We start from the raw sequence: 13,266 nt of genomic DNA, 5'->3' as shown, positions 1-13,266 counted from the left end.
CCTTTGTGGTGGGCCCCCTATCCACCTCCATTATCTCGCTCATTAGACGGTCATTTTTCTACCTTCTTTCCCTATCCGCATGAGCCTTGAATGAGACCATCTCCCCCTCGGACCACCACTTTTAGCGCTTCCTGAAAAATGGCCACCGACACCTCCCCATTCTGATTCTACTCCACATCATCCTTAATCATCGCCCGCACCTTGTCACAAAAGCCTCCAACCGCCAACAATCCCGAATCAAACCCCCACCCCGGCCTCTGCTCCGTCCCGATCCATGCCGAATCTCTAGCCATGGGGATGTATGGTCCGAAATCATTATGCCCCCATACTCTGCCCCCTCCACCCCAACCAAAAATAGCCCGACTCACCACAAAATAGTCAATCCTGGAATGCACCTTATAGACATGTGAGAAGAGGGAATACTCCCTTTCCCCTGGGTTCTGAAAGTGCCACGGATCCACAATACCCATCCTTTTCATAAATCCACCCAGCCCTGCCCCTCCCCATTCCGCCCACATGGCCACCTCTCTTGGCTTTCTACCCCACCTCACTTCCTTTCACCAGCATTACCGGATAGCCTGGTGGCCCCTGCTCAATGCCCAATGACTCCCCCCCCCCCCCCCCCCCCCCCACACACACACACACACTCCTCTGCTCAGGGAAGAAGGCTCCCTGCTGACCTTACCCTCTCCTATCCAAATAAAAGACTCATCCTGAACTTCAGGTCACCTCCCTCGAGTGCAAACAAACAAGAGATAAAACACAAACAGCCCCATGAAACAGGAGGGGAGGGATGTGAACATCCATTGCCACTTAAACGTTTCACCTCTGCTACCCTTTATCAACCCAACAATAAATAACAGACCCGAAAAAGAACCCCCTCCAGATCGGAGGAAAAGAAACCACCCCCCCCAATCCCGACCCCCACTTCAGACGTATTCCCAACCATTACAAAATGCAAGCACCCCAGAGTGTTCAACTCAGTTCGCTCCCAGTTTATGCTCCTTGATGAATTCCTCAACCGCTTCTGGGGTCTCGAAGTAATATTCCCGGCCATCGAACGTCACCCATAACTTTGCCGGGTAGAGCACCCCAAACCTGTTCCGCCGCGATACAGCACCGCCTTGGCTTTGTTGAACCCCGCACGCCATTTTGCCAACTCGGCACCAATGTCCTGATATATTCGGACCGTGTTCCCCTCCCATTCGGAGGTGAGTTTCTCCCTGTCCCAACGCAATCTTCTCTTTCTCCACAAATTTGTGGAGTCTCACTATCACCGCCCGTGTTGACTCCCCAGCTCTAGGCTGCTGCCTCAGAGACCTGTGCGCTCTGTCCACTTCAGAGGCCTTATCCAGCACCCCCTCCACCGCCAGCCCCACCAGCATCTTTGGCACGTACCTCATGGCACTCACACCTTCTACTCCTTCAGGCCCACTATCTGTTGTCCTGCTCTTTCACCTTTGCCCTCAATGTCTTGCAAAGGGCTCTTAAGAGCCCCACCTCCAATGCCACCACTAGATCGCAAGGACCCGAGATTGCATCTTCAGTCTCTCAGATCTGTGAGCCCTGCACCTCCATACGTTTCTCCACCCGCTCCATCGAGCTCTTCGGTGTTGCCAGAACCCCTTTGATGGCCTCAAGTGGTCCTCCAGCATCACCTTCCTCTGCTGGCGGAACTCCTCCTGGATAAAAGCCATCAACTGCTCCATCTGGGGCTTTCCGACTTGCACCAGCCCTTCCCCCTCCGCCATCCTTCCATTAGCTGCGACGCCACAGGTTTCCTCCAACTCCTTGGGCAGGAGGTCCCTCACTATCTTCTGCCGGGTTTGGCAACCAGTGGACATAGAACTCCGGGGGGGGGGGGGGGGGATGCGGGGGTGTCATAATATACACACAGGTATATGATGGTGTGCAGACGGACAGCGATTGACACACAGGATGTCCAGTGAACACACAGAACACAGCAGCCAATCACCAGATAGGACACGGCCACTATAAAGCCAGAGGGAACTAGTTTACCCGCTCTCTCGGGATCCAGCCTCTGAGACAGTCGGAGTGCGTGACCAGCAACTAGAACAAACGCTATGTGGTAGTAAGATAGTCTGGTCAGGTTAGCCTCAGGTCTCCAGTCAACTCAGTATAGTGTCAACCCACAGTTAAAGCATGCGTGATAGTTAAGTGTTCAATAAAATCGAGTTGCATTTCTTCAAGTGTTGGAAGCCTGTCTCACTACTGCACTGAGCGCAGTGCTCGTAGACCCAGATTACCCAACACAACAGGGGGGACACCTGCTCCTCCGACCTTCCAACTGCACCTTTTTGTCGAAATTGCATCCGATAGTGAGTAAAAAGAGCTCTTTCCTATGCTGTGGAGCAGGAGCTTCCCTGTCTACGACCACTCACACCGTGGCCGCCACCGGAAGTCCACTAAATTGGCCCTTTAGTGTCCAAAAGGTGAGGTGGGGTTACGGGGGTCGGGAGCGGAGGCGTGGGCTTGGGTCGGGCGCTCTTTCCAAGAGCCGCTGCAAACTCGATGGGGCGAACGGCCTCCTTCTGCACTGCAAATTCTATGATTCTCTGAATAATTTATTATGCAAGCAGTCTGGGACCACGCGAAGAGGTGAAAAACATTCCTGAAATGCCTATATTTAACAAACTGTTTGACAAACTTCTGTTGACATGTCTATGGGATGAATGGGGAACACTCAAAACCCTGCTGCAGCTGCATGATTGGAACCAGCTCCACAGGCACGTGGTTTCAGAAAGACGTATCGCGAGATCTTAATGGCCCCGCCCCCTCCCCGCCGCGCGCATGCGCCGGGGATAATCCGGTTGCTAGGGGAAGGCGGCTCCTAGAAACGGGCCGGCGGCCGCGAGCGGGGAAGCGGCATTGCCCGCAGCCCGGCAAACATGCCGCCCAAAAAGAAAGGCCGCGTCCTGACCGAAGAGAAACCAGAGCCGCTGACCGTCATCGAGAGGGAGCTGTACATGATCCAGATCAAAGATCTGGAGGGAACGCTGGCCAAGTGCGTGGGGGCCGGGGGGCCTGGGCTGGGGGGGTGAGGGCAGCCTGTCCCTGGGCTGCGGGGTTTGAGGGCAGCCTGTCCCTGGGCTGGGGGGGTGAGGGCAGCCTGACCCTGGGCTGGGGGGTGAGGGCAGCCTGTCCCTGGGCTGGGGTTGGGGGCTGAGGGCAGCCTGTCCCAGGGCTGGGGGGTGAGGGCAGCCTGTCCCTGGGCTGAGGGTGTGGACAGCCTGTCCCTGGGCTGGGGGGTAAGGGCAGCCTGTCCCTGGGCTGGGGGGTGAGGGCAGCCTGTCCCTGGGCTGGGGGGTGAGGGCAGCCTGTCCCTGGGCTGTGGTTGTGGGCAGCCTGTCACTATACTTGGGGTGTGGGCAGCCTGTCCCTGGGACTGGGGGGTGAGGGCAGCCTGTCACTGGGCTGGGGTTGGGGGCTGAGGGCAGCCTGTCACTGGGCTGGAGGGTGTGGGCAGCCTGTCCCTGGGCTGGGCTGAGGGTATGGGAAGCCTGTCCCTGTGCTTGGGGTGTGGGCAGCCTGTCCCTGGGATGGGGGTGTGGGCAGCCTGTCCCTGTGCTTGGGGTGTGGGCAGCCTGTCCCTGGGCTGGGGGCTGTGGGCAGCCTGTCCCTGGGCTGGGGGCTGAGGGCAGCCTGTCCCTGGGCTGAGGGCAGCCTGTCCCTGGGCTGAGGGCAGCCTGTCCCTGGGTTGAGGGCAGCCTGTCCCTGGGCTGAGGGCAGCCTGTCCCTGGGCTGAGGGCAGCCTGTCCCTGGGCTGAGGGCAGCCTGTCCCTGGGCTGAGGGCAGCCTGTCCCTGGGCTGAGGGCAGCCTGTCCCTGGGCTGAGGGCAGCCTGTCCCTGGGCTGAGGGCAGCCTGTCCCTGGGCTGAGGGCAGCCTGTCCCTGGGCTGAGGGCAGCCTGTCCCTGGGCTGAGGGCAGCCTGTCCCTGGGCTGAGGGCAGCCTGTCCCTGGGCTGAGGGCAGCCTGTCCCTGGGCTGAGGGCAGCCTGTCCCTGGGCTGAGGGCAGCCTGTCCCTGGGCTGAGGGCAGCCTGTCCCTGGGCTGAGGGCAGCCTGTCCCTGGGCTGGGGGCTGAGGGCAGCCTGTCCCTGGGCTGGGGGCTGAGGGCAGCCTGTCCCTGGGCTGGGGGCTGGGGGCAGCCTGTCCCTGGGCTGGGGGCTGAGGGCAGCCTGTCCCTGGGCTGGGGGCTGAGGGCAGCCTGTCCCTGGGCTGGGGGCTGAGGGCAGCCTGTCCCTGGGCTGGGGGCTGAGGGCAGCCTGTCCCTGGGCTGGGGGTGTGGGCAGCCTGTCCCTGTGCTTGGAGTGTGGGCAGCCTGTCCCTGGGCTGGGGGTGTGGGCAGCCTGTCCCTGTGCTTGGGGTGTGGGCAGCCTGTCCCTGTGCTTGGGGTGTGGGCAGCCTGTCCCTGGGCTGGGGGCGAGGGCAGCCTGTCCCTGGGCTGGGGGCGAGGGCAGCCTGTCCCTGGGCTGGGGGCAGCCTGTCCCTGGGCTGGGGGCGAGGGCAGCCTGTCCCTGGGCTGGGGGCAGCCTGTCCCTGGGCCGGGGGCTGAGGGCAGCCTGTCCCTGGGCCGGGGGTGAGGGCAGCCTGTTCCTGGGCCGGGGGTGTGGGCAGCCTGTACCTGTCCCTGTGCTTGGGGTGTGGGCAGCCTGTCCCTGGGGTGAGGGCAGCCTGTCCTGGGCTGGGTGTGGGCAGCCTGTCCCTGGGCTGGGGGCGAGGGCAGAGCCTGTCCCTGGGCTGGGGCTGAGGGCAGCCTGTCCCTGGGCTGGGGGCTGAGGGCAGCCTGGCCCTGGGCTGGGGGCTGAGGGCAGCCTGTCCCTGGGCTGGGGGCTGAGGGCAGCCTGTCCCTGGGCTGGGGGCTGAGGGCAGCCTGTCCCTGGGCTGGGGGCTGAGGGCAGCCTGTCCCTGGGCTGGGGGCTGAGGGCAGCCTGTCCCTGGGCTGGGGGCTGAGGGCAGCCTGTCCCTGGGCTGGGGGCTGAGGGCAGCCTGTCCCTGGGCTGGGGGCTGAGGGCAGCCTGTCCCTGGGCTGGGGGCTGAGGGCAGCCTGTCCCTGGGCTGGGGGTGAGGGCAGCTTGTTCCTGGGCTGGGGGTGAGGGCAGCCTGTCCCTGGGCTGGGGGTGTGGGCAGCCTGTACCTGCTCCTGGGCTGGGGTGAGGGCAACCTGTCCCTGGGCTGGGGGTGTGGGCAGCCTGTACCTGTCCCTGTGCTTGGGGTGTGGGCAGCCTGTCCCTGGGGTGAGGGCAGCCTGTCCCTGGGCTGGGGTGTGGGCAGCCTGTCCCTGGGCTGGGGGGTGAGGGCAGCCTGTCCCTGGGCTGGGGGGTGAGGGCAGCCTGTCCCTGGGCTGGGGGTGTGGGCAGCCTGTCCCTGTGCTTGGGGTGTGGGCAGCCTGTCCCTGTGCTTGGGGTGTGGGCAGCCTGTCCCTGGGCTGGGGGTGAGGGCAGCCTGTCCCTGGGCTGAGGGCAGCCTGTCCCTGGGCTGGGGGCTGAGGGCAGCCTGTCCCTGGGCTGGGGGTGTGGGCAGCCTGTACCTGCTCCTGGGCTGGGGTGAGGGCAACCTGTCCCTGGGCTGGGGGTGTGGGCAGCCTGTACCTGTCCCTGTGCTTGGGGTGTGGGCAGCCTGTCCCTGGGGTGAGGGCAGCCTGTCCCTGGGCTGGGGTGTGGGCAGCCTGTCCCTGGGCTGGGGGGTGAGGGCAGCCTGTCCCTGGGCTGGGGGCTGAGGGCAGCCTGTCCCTGGGCTGGGGGCTGAGGGCAGCCTGTCCCTGGGCTGGGGGCTGAGGGCAGCCTGTCCCTGGGCTGGGGGCTGAGGGCAGCCTGTCCCTGGGCTGGGGGTGAGGGCAGCTTGTTCCTGGGCTGGGGGTGAGGGCAGCCTGTCCCTGGGCTGGGGGTGTGGGCAGCCTGTACCTGCTCCTGGGCTGGGGTGAGGGCAACCTGTCCCTGGGCTGGGGGTGTGGGCAGCCTGTACCTGTCCCTGTGCTTGGGGTGTGGGCAGCCTGTCCCTGGGGTGTGGGCAGCCTGTCCCTGGGCTGGGGTGTGGGCAGCCTGTCCCTGGGCTGGGGGTGAGGGCAGCCTGTCCCTGGGCTGGGGTGTGGGCAGTCTCCCTGGGCTGAGGGGTGTGAGCAGCCTGTCCCTGGGCTGAGGGGTGGGGGCAGCCTGTCCCTGGGCTGGGGGGTGAGGGCAGACTGTCCCGGAGCTGAGGGGTGGGGGTAGCCTGGTCCTGGGCTGGGGGGTGAGGGCAGACTGTCCCGGAGCTGAGGGGTGGGGGTAGCCTGTCCCTGGGCTGGGGGTGAGGGCAGCCTGTCCCTGGGCTGGGGGTGAGGGCAGCTTGTTTCTGGGCTGGGGGTGAGGGCAGCCTGTCCCTGGGCTGGGGGTGTGGGCAACCTGTACCTGCTCCTGGGCTGGGGTGAGGGCAACCTGTCCCTGGGCTGGGGGTGTGGGCAGCCTGTACCTGTCCCTGTGCTTGGGTTGTGGGCAGCCTGTCCCTGGGCTGGGGTGTGGGCAGCCTGTCCCTGGGCTGGCGGGTGAGGGCAGCCTGTCCCAGGGCTGTGGGGTGAGGGCAGCCTGTCCCAGGGCTGTGGGGTGAGGGCAGCCTGTCCCAGGGCTGGGGGGTGAGGGCAGCCTGTCCCAGGGCTGGGGGGTGAGGGCAGCCTGTCCCTGGGCTGGGGGTGAGGGCAGCCTGTCCCGGGGGTGGGGGCTGAGGGCAGCCTGTCCCTGGGCTGGGGGTGTGGGCAGCCTGTCCTTGGGCTGGGGGTGTGGGCAGCCTGTCCCTGGGCTGGGGGTGCGGGCACCCTGGGCTGGGGTGAGGGCAGCCTGTCCCTGGGCTGGGGGTGGGGGCTGAGGGCAGCCTGTCCCTGGGCTGGGGGTGTGGGCAGCCTGTCCCTGGGCTGGGGGTGTGGGCAGCCTGTCCCTGGGCTGGGGGTGTGGGCAGCCTGTCCCTGGGCTGGGGTTGTGGGCAGCCTGTCCCTGGGCTGGGGGTGTGGGCAGCCTGTGCCTGGGCTGGGGGTGTGGGCAGCCTGTCCCTGGGCTGGGGGGTGAGGGCAGCCTGTCCCTGGGCTGTGGGTGTGGGCAGCCTGTCCCTGGGCTGGGGGTGTGGGCAGCCTGTCCCTGGGCTGTGGGTGTGGGCAGCCTGTCCCTGGGCTGGGGTTGGGGGCTGAGGGCAGCCTGTCCCTGGGCTGAGGGTGTGGACAGCCTGTCCCTGGGCTGGGGGGTAAGGGCAGCCTGTCCCTGGGCTGGGGGGTGAGGGCAGCCTGTCCCTGGGCTGGGGGGTGAGGGCAGCCTGTCCCTGGGCTGTGGTTGTGGGCAGCCTGTCACTGTGCTTGGGGTGTGGGCAGCCTGTCCCTGGGACTGGGGGGTGAGGGCAGCCTGTCACTGGGCTGGGGTTGGGGGCTGAGGGCAGCCTGTCACTGGGCTGGAGGGTGTGGGCAGCCTGTCCCTGGGCTGGGCTGAGGGTATGGGAAGCCTGTCCCTGTGCTTGGGGTGTGGGCAGCCTGTCCCTGGGATGGGGGTGTGGGCAGCCTGTCCCTGTGCTTGGGGTGTGGGCAGCCTGTCCCTGGGCTGGGGGCTGAGGGCAGCCTGTCCCTGGGCTGAGGGCAGCCTGTCCCTGGGCTGAGGGCAGCCTGTCCCTGGGCTGAGGGCAGCCTGTCCCTGGGCTGAGGGCAGCCTGTCCCTGGGCTGAGGGCAGCCTGTCCCTGGGCTGAGGGCAGCCTGTCCCTGGGCTGAGGGCAGCCTGTCCCTGGGCTGAGGGCAGCCTGTCCCTGGGCTGAGGGCAGCCTGTCCCTGGGCTGAGGGCAGCCTGTCCCTGGGCTGAGGGCAGCCTGTCCCTGGGCTGAGGGCAGCCTGTCCCTGGGCTGAGGGCAGCCTGTCCCTGGGCTGAGGGCAGCCTGTCCCTGGGCTGAGGGCAGCCTGTCCCTGGGCTGAGGGCAGCCTGTCCCTGGGCTGAGGGCAGCCTGTCCCTGGGCTGAGGGCAGCCTGTCCCTGGGCTGAGGGCAGCCTGTCCCTGGGCTGAGGGCAGCCTGTCCCTGGGCTGAGGGCAGCCTGTCCCTGGGCTGAGGGCAGCCTGTCCCTGGGCTGAGGGCAGCCTGTCCCTGGGCTGAGGGCAGCCTGTCCCTGGGCTGAGGGCAGCCTGTCCCTGGGCTGAGGGCAGCCTGTCCCTGGGCTGAGGGCAGCCTGTCCCTGGGCTGAGGGCAGCCTGTCCCTGGGCTGGGGGCTGAGGGCAGCCTGTCCCTGGGCTGGGGGCTGAGGGCAGCCTGTCCCTGGGCTGGGGGTGTGGGCAGCCTGTCCCTGGGCTGGGGGTGTGGGCAGCCTGTCCCTGGGCTGTGGGTGTGGGCAGCCTGTCCCTGTGCTTGGAGTGTGGGCAGCCTGTCCCTGGGCTGGGGGTGTGGGCAGCCTGTCCCTGTGCTTGGGGTGTGGGCAGCCTGTCCCTGTGCTTGGGGTGTGGGCAGCCTGTCCCTGGGCTGGGGGCGAGGGCAGCCTGTCCCTGGGCTGGGGGCAGCCTGTCCCTGGGCCGGGGGCTGAGGGCAGCCTGTCCCTGGGCCGGGGGTGAGGGCAGCCTGTTCCTGGGCCGGGGGTGAGGGCACCCTGTACCTGTCCCTGGGCCGGGGGTGTGGGCAGCCTGTACCTGCTCCTGGGCTGGGGTGAGGGCAACCTGTCCCTGGGCTGGGGGTGTGGGCAGCCTGTACCTGTCCCTGTGCTTGGGGTGTGGGCAGCCTGTCCCTGGGGTGAGGGCAGCCTGTCCCTGGGCTGGGGTGTGGGCAGCCTGTCCCTGGGCTGGGGGCTGAGGGCAGCCTGTCCCTGGGCTGGGGGCTGAGGGCAGCCTGTCCCTGGGCTGGGGGCTGAGGGCAGCCTGTCCCTGGGCTGGGGGCTGAGGGCAGCCTGTCCCTGGGCTGGGGGCTGAGGGCAGCCTGTCCCTGGCTGGGGGCTGAGGGCAGCCTGTCCCTGGGCTGGGGGCTGAGGGCAGCCTGTCCCTGGGCTGGGGGCTGAGGGCAGCCTGTCCCTGGGCTGGGGGCTGAGGGCAGCCTGTCCCTGGGCTGGGGGCTGAGGGCAGCCTGTCCCTGGGCTGGGGCTGAGGGCAGCCTGTCCCTGGCTGGGGGCTGAGGGCAGCCTGTCCCTGGGCTGGGGGTGAGGGCAGCTTGTTCCTGGGCTGGGGGTGAGGGCAGCCTGTCCCTGGGCTGGGGGTGTGGGCAGCCTGTACCTGCTCCTGGGCTGGGGTGAGGGCAACCTGTCCCTGGGCTGGGGGTGTGGGCAGCCTGTACCTGTCCCTGTGCTTGGGGTGTGGGCAGCCTGTCCCTGGGGTGAGGGCAGCCTGTCCCTGGGCTGGGGTGTGGGCAGCCTGTCCCTGGGCTGGGGGGTGAGGGCAGCCTGTCCCTGGGCTGGGGGGTGAGGGCAGCCTGTCCCTGGGCTGGGGTGTGGGCAGCCTGTCCCTGGGCTGGGGGGTGGGGCAGCCTGTCCCTGTGCTTGGGGTGTGGGCAGCCTGTCCCTGGGCTGGGGGTGGGGGCAGCCTGTCCCTGGGCTGAGGGCAGCCTGTCCCTGGGCTGGGGGCTGAGGGCAGCCTGTCCCTGGGCTGGGGGTGTGGGCAGCCTGTACCTGCTCCTGGGCTGGGGTGAGGGCAACCTGTCCCTGGGCTGGGGGTGTGGGCAGCCTGTACCTGTCCCTGTGCTTGGGGTGTGGGCAGCCTGTCCCTGGGGTGAGGGCAGCCTGTCCCTGGGCTGGGGTGTGGGCAGCCTGTCCCTGGGCTGGGGGGTGAGGGCAGCCTGTCCCTGGGCTGGGGGCTGAGGGCAGCCTGTCCCTGGGCTGGGGGCTGAGGGCAGCCTGTCCCTGGGCTGGGGGCTGAGGGCAGCCTGTCCCTGGGCTGGGGGTGAGGGCAGCTTGTTCCTGGGCTGGGGGTGAGGGCAGCCTGTCCCTGGGCTGGGGGTGTGGGCAGCCTGTACCTGCTCCTGGGCTGGGGTGAGGGCAACCTGTCCCTGGGCTGGGGGTGTGGGCAGCCTGTACCTGTCCCTGTGCTTGGGGTGTGGGCAGCCTGTTCCTGGGGTGAGGGCAGCCTGTCCCTGGGCTGGGGTGTGGGCAGCCTGTCCCTGGGCTGGGGGGTGAGGGCAGCCTGTCCCTGGGCTGGGGTGTGGGCAGTCTCCCTGGGCTGAGGGGTGTGAGCAGCCTGTCCCGGGGCTGCCCCTGGGCTGGGGTGAGGGCAGCCTGTCCCTGGGCTGGGGGGTGAGGGCAGACTGTCCCGGAGCTGAGGGGTGGGGGTAGCCTGTCCCTGGGCTGGGGGGTGAGGGCAGACTGTCCCGGAGCTGAGGGGTGGGGGTAGCCTGTCCCTGGGCTGGGGCTGAGGGCAGCCTGTCCCTGGGCTGGGGTGAGGGCAGCTTGTTTCTGGGCTGGGGGTGAGGGCAGCCTGTCCCTGGGCTGGGGGTGTGGGCAACCTGTACCTGCTCCTGGGCTGGGGTGAGGGCAACCTGTCCCTGGGCTGGGGGTGTGGGCAGCCTGTACCTGTCCCTGTGCTTGGGTTGTGGGCAGCCTGTCCCTGGGCTGGGGTGTGGGCAGCCTGTCCCTGGGCTGGGGGGTGAGGGCAGCCTGTCCCAGGGCTGTGGGGTGAGGGCAGCCTGTCCCAGGGCTGTGGGGTGAGGGCAGCCTGTCCCAGGGCTGGGGGGTGAGGGCAGCCTGTCCCAGGGCTAGGGGGGTGAGGGCAGCCTGTCCCTGGGCTGGGGGTGAGGGCAGCCTGTCCCGGGGGTGGGGGCTGAGGGCAGCCTGTCCCTGGGCTGGGGGTGTGGGCAGCCTGTCCTTGGGCTGGGGGTGTGGGCAGCCTGTCCCTGGGCTGGGGGTGCGGGCACCCTGGGCTGGGGGTGAGGGCAGCCTGTCCCTGGGCTGGGGGTGGGGGCTGAGGGCAGCCTGTCCCTGGGCTGGGGGTGTGGGCAGCCTGTCCCTGGGCTGGGGGTGTGGGCAGCCTGTCCCTGGGCTGGGGGTGTGGGCAGCCTGTCCCTGGGCTGGGGTTGTGGGCAGCCTGTCCCTGGGCTGGGGGTGGGGCAGCCTGTGCCTGGGCTGGGGGTGGGGCAGCCTGTCCCTGGGCTGGGGGGTGAGGGCAGCCTGTCCCTGGGCTGTGGGTGTTGGCAGCCGTCCCTGGGCTGGGGGTGTGGCAGCCTGTCCCTGGGCTGTGGGGTGTGGCAGCCTGTCCCTGGGCTGGGGTTGGGGCTGAGGGCAGCCTGTCCCTGGGCTGAGGGTGTGGACAGCCTGTCCCTGGGCTGGGGGGTAAGGGCAGCCTGTCCCTGGGCTGGGGGTGAGGGCAGCCTGTCCCTGGGCTGGGCGGGCTGGGGGTGAGGGCAGCCTGTCCTGGGCTGTGGGTGTGGGCAGGCCTGTCCCTGGGCTGTGGGTGTGGGCAGCCTGTCCCTGGGCTGTGGGTGTGGGCAGCCTGTCCCTGGGATGGGGTGGGGCAGCTGTCCCTGGGATGGGGTGTGGGCAGCCTGTCCCTGGGCTGAGGGCAGCATGTCCCTGGGCTGAGGGCAGCCTGTCCCTGGGCTGGGGGTGAGGGCAGCCTGTCCCTGGGCTGAGGGCAGCATGTCCCTGGGCTGAGGGCAGCCTGTCCCTGGGCTGAGGGCAGCCTGTCCCTGGGCTGAGGGCAGCCTGTCCCTGGGCTGAGGGCAGCCTGTCCCTGGGCTGAGGGCAGCCTGTCCCTGGGCTGAGGGCAGCCTGTCCCTGGGCTGAGGGCAGCCTGTCCCTGGGCTGAGGGCAGCCTGTCCCTGGGCTGAGGGCAGCCTGTCCCTGGGCTGAGGGCAGCCTGTCCCTGGGCTGAGGGCAGCCTGTCCCTGGGCTGAGGGCAGCCTGTCCCTGGGCTGAGGGCAGCCTGTCCCTGGGCTGAGGGCAGCCTGTCCCTGGGCTGAGGGCAGCCTGTCCCTGGGCTGAGGGCAGCCTGTCCCTGGGCTGAGGGCAGCCTGTCCCTGGGCTGAGGGCAGCCTGTCCCTGGGCTGAGGGCAGCCTGTCCCTGGGCTGAGGGGTGAGGGCAGCCTGTCCCTGGGCTGGGGGTGAGGGCAGCCTGTCCCTGGGCTGGGGGTGAGGGCAGCCTGTCCCTGGGCTGGGGGTGAGGGCAGCCTGTCCCTGGGCTGGGGGGTGAGGGCAGCCTGTCCCTGGGCTGGGGGGTGAGGGCAGCCTGTCCCTGGGCTGGGGGCTGAGGGCAGCCTGTCCCTGGGCTGGGGGCAGAGGGCAGCCTGTCCCTGGGCTGGGGGCTGAGGGCAGCCTGTCCCTGGGCTGGGGGCTGAGGGCAGCCTGTCCCTGGGCTGGGGGCTGAGGGCAGCCTGTCCCTGGGCTGGGGGCTGAGGGCAGCCTGTCCCTGGGCTGGGGGCTGAGGGCAGCCTGTCCCTGGGCTGGGGGCTGAGGGCAGCCTGTCCCTGGGCTGGGGGCTGAGGGCAGCCTGTCCCTGGGCTGGGGGCTGAGGGCAGCCTGTCCCTGGGCTGGGGGCTGAGGGCAGCCTGTCCCTGGGCTGGGGGCTGAGGGCAGCCTGTCCCTGGGCTGGGGCTGAGGGCAGCCTGTCCCTGGGCTGGGGGCTGAGGGCAGCCTGTCCCTGGGCTGGGGGCTGAGGGCAGCCTGTCCCTGGGCTGGGGGCTGAGGGCAGCCTGTCCCTGGGCTGGGGGCTGAGGGCAGCCTGTCCCTGGGCTGGGGGCTGAGGGCAGCCTGTCCCTGGGCTGGGGGCTGAGGGCAGCCTGTCCCTGGGCTGGGGCTGAGGGCAGCCTGTCCCTGGGCTGGGGGCTGAGGGCAGCCTGTCCCTGGGCTGGGGGCTGAGGGCAGCCTGTCCCTGGGCTGGGGGCTGAGGGCAGCCTGTCCCTGGGCTGGGGGCTGAGGGCAGCCTGTCCCTGGGCTGGGGGCTGAGGGCAGCCTGTCCCTGGGCTGGGGGCTGAGGGCAGCCTGTCCCTGGGCTGGGGGCTGAGGGCAGCCTGTCCCTGGGCTGGGGGCTGAGGGCAGCCTGTCCCTGGGCTGGGGGCTGAGGGCAGCCTGTCCCTGGGCTGGGGGCTGAGGGCAGCCTGTCCCTGGGCTGGGGGCTGAGGGCAGCCTGTCCCTGGGCTGGGGGCTGAGGGCAGCCTGTCCCTGGGCTGGGGGCTGAGGGCAGCCTGTCCCTGGGCTGGGGGCTGAGGGCAGCCTGTCCCTGGGCTGGGGGCTGAGGGCAGCCTGTCCCTGGGCTGGGGGCTGAGGGCAGCCTGTCCCTGGGCTGGGGGCTGAGGGCAGCCTGTCCCTGGGCTGGGGGCTGAGGGCAGCCTGTCCCTGGGCTGGGGG

At 69.0% G+C, this 13,266-nt stretch overlaps 1 protein-coding gene across 1 annotated transcript in view; it reads left to right on the top strand.

The window, feature by feature from the left end:
• The first annotated feature begins 2,794 nt into the window (after positions 1-2,794).
• The window catches only part of cfap157 (cilia and flagella associated protein 157), a 36,372-nt gene continuing 25,900 nt past the window's right edge, over positions 2,795-13,266 (top strand). Inside the window, exon 1 of the mRNA XM_038782202.1 lies at positions 2,795-3,025. Coding sequence (XP_038638130.1) covers positions 2,910-3,025 — 116 coding nt within the window. The 5' untranslated portion in view covers positions 2,795-2,909. The remainder of the gene's footprint in view (positions 3,026-13,266) is intronic.

Source organism: Scyliorhinus canicula, chromosome 21 (assembly GCF_902713615.1).
Source record: "Scyliorhinus canicula chromosome 21, sScyCan1.1, whole genome shotgun sequence".
NCBI classification, from domain to species: domain Eukaryota; kingdom Metazoa; phylum Chordata; class Chondrichthyes; order Carcharhiniformes; family Scyliorhinidae; genus Scyliorhinus; species Scyliorhinus canicula.
Note: the sequence above shows the minus strand (reverse complement) of the source record. Positions and strands in the feature narration are given on the sequence as shown.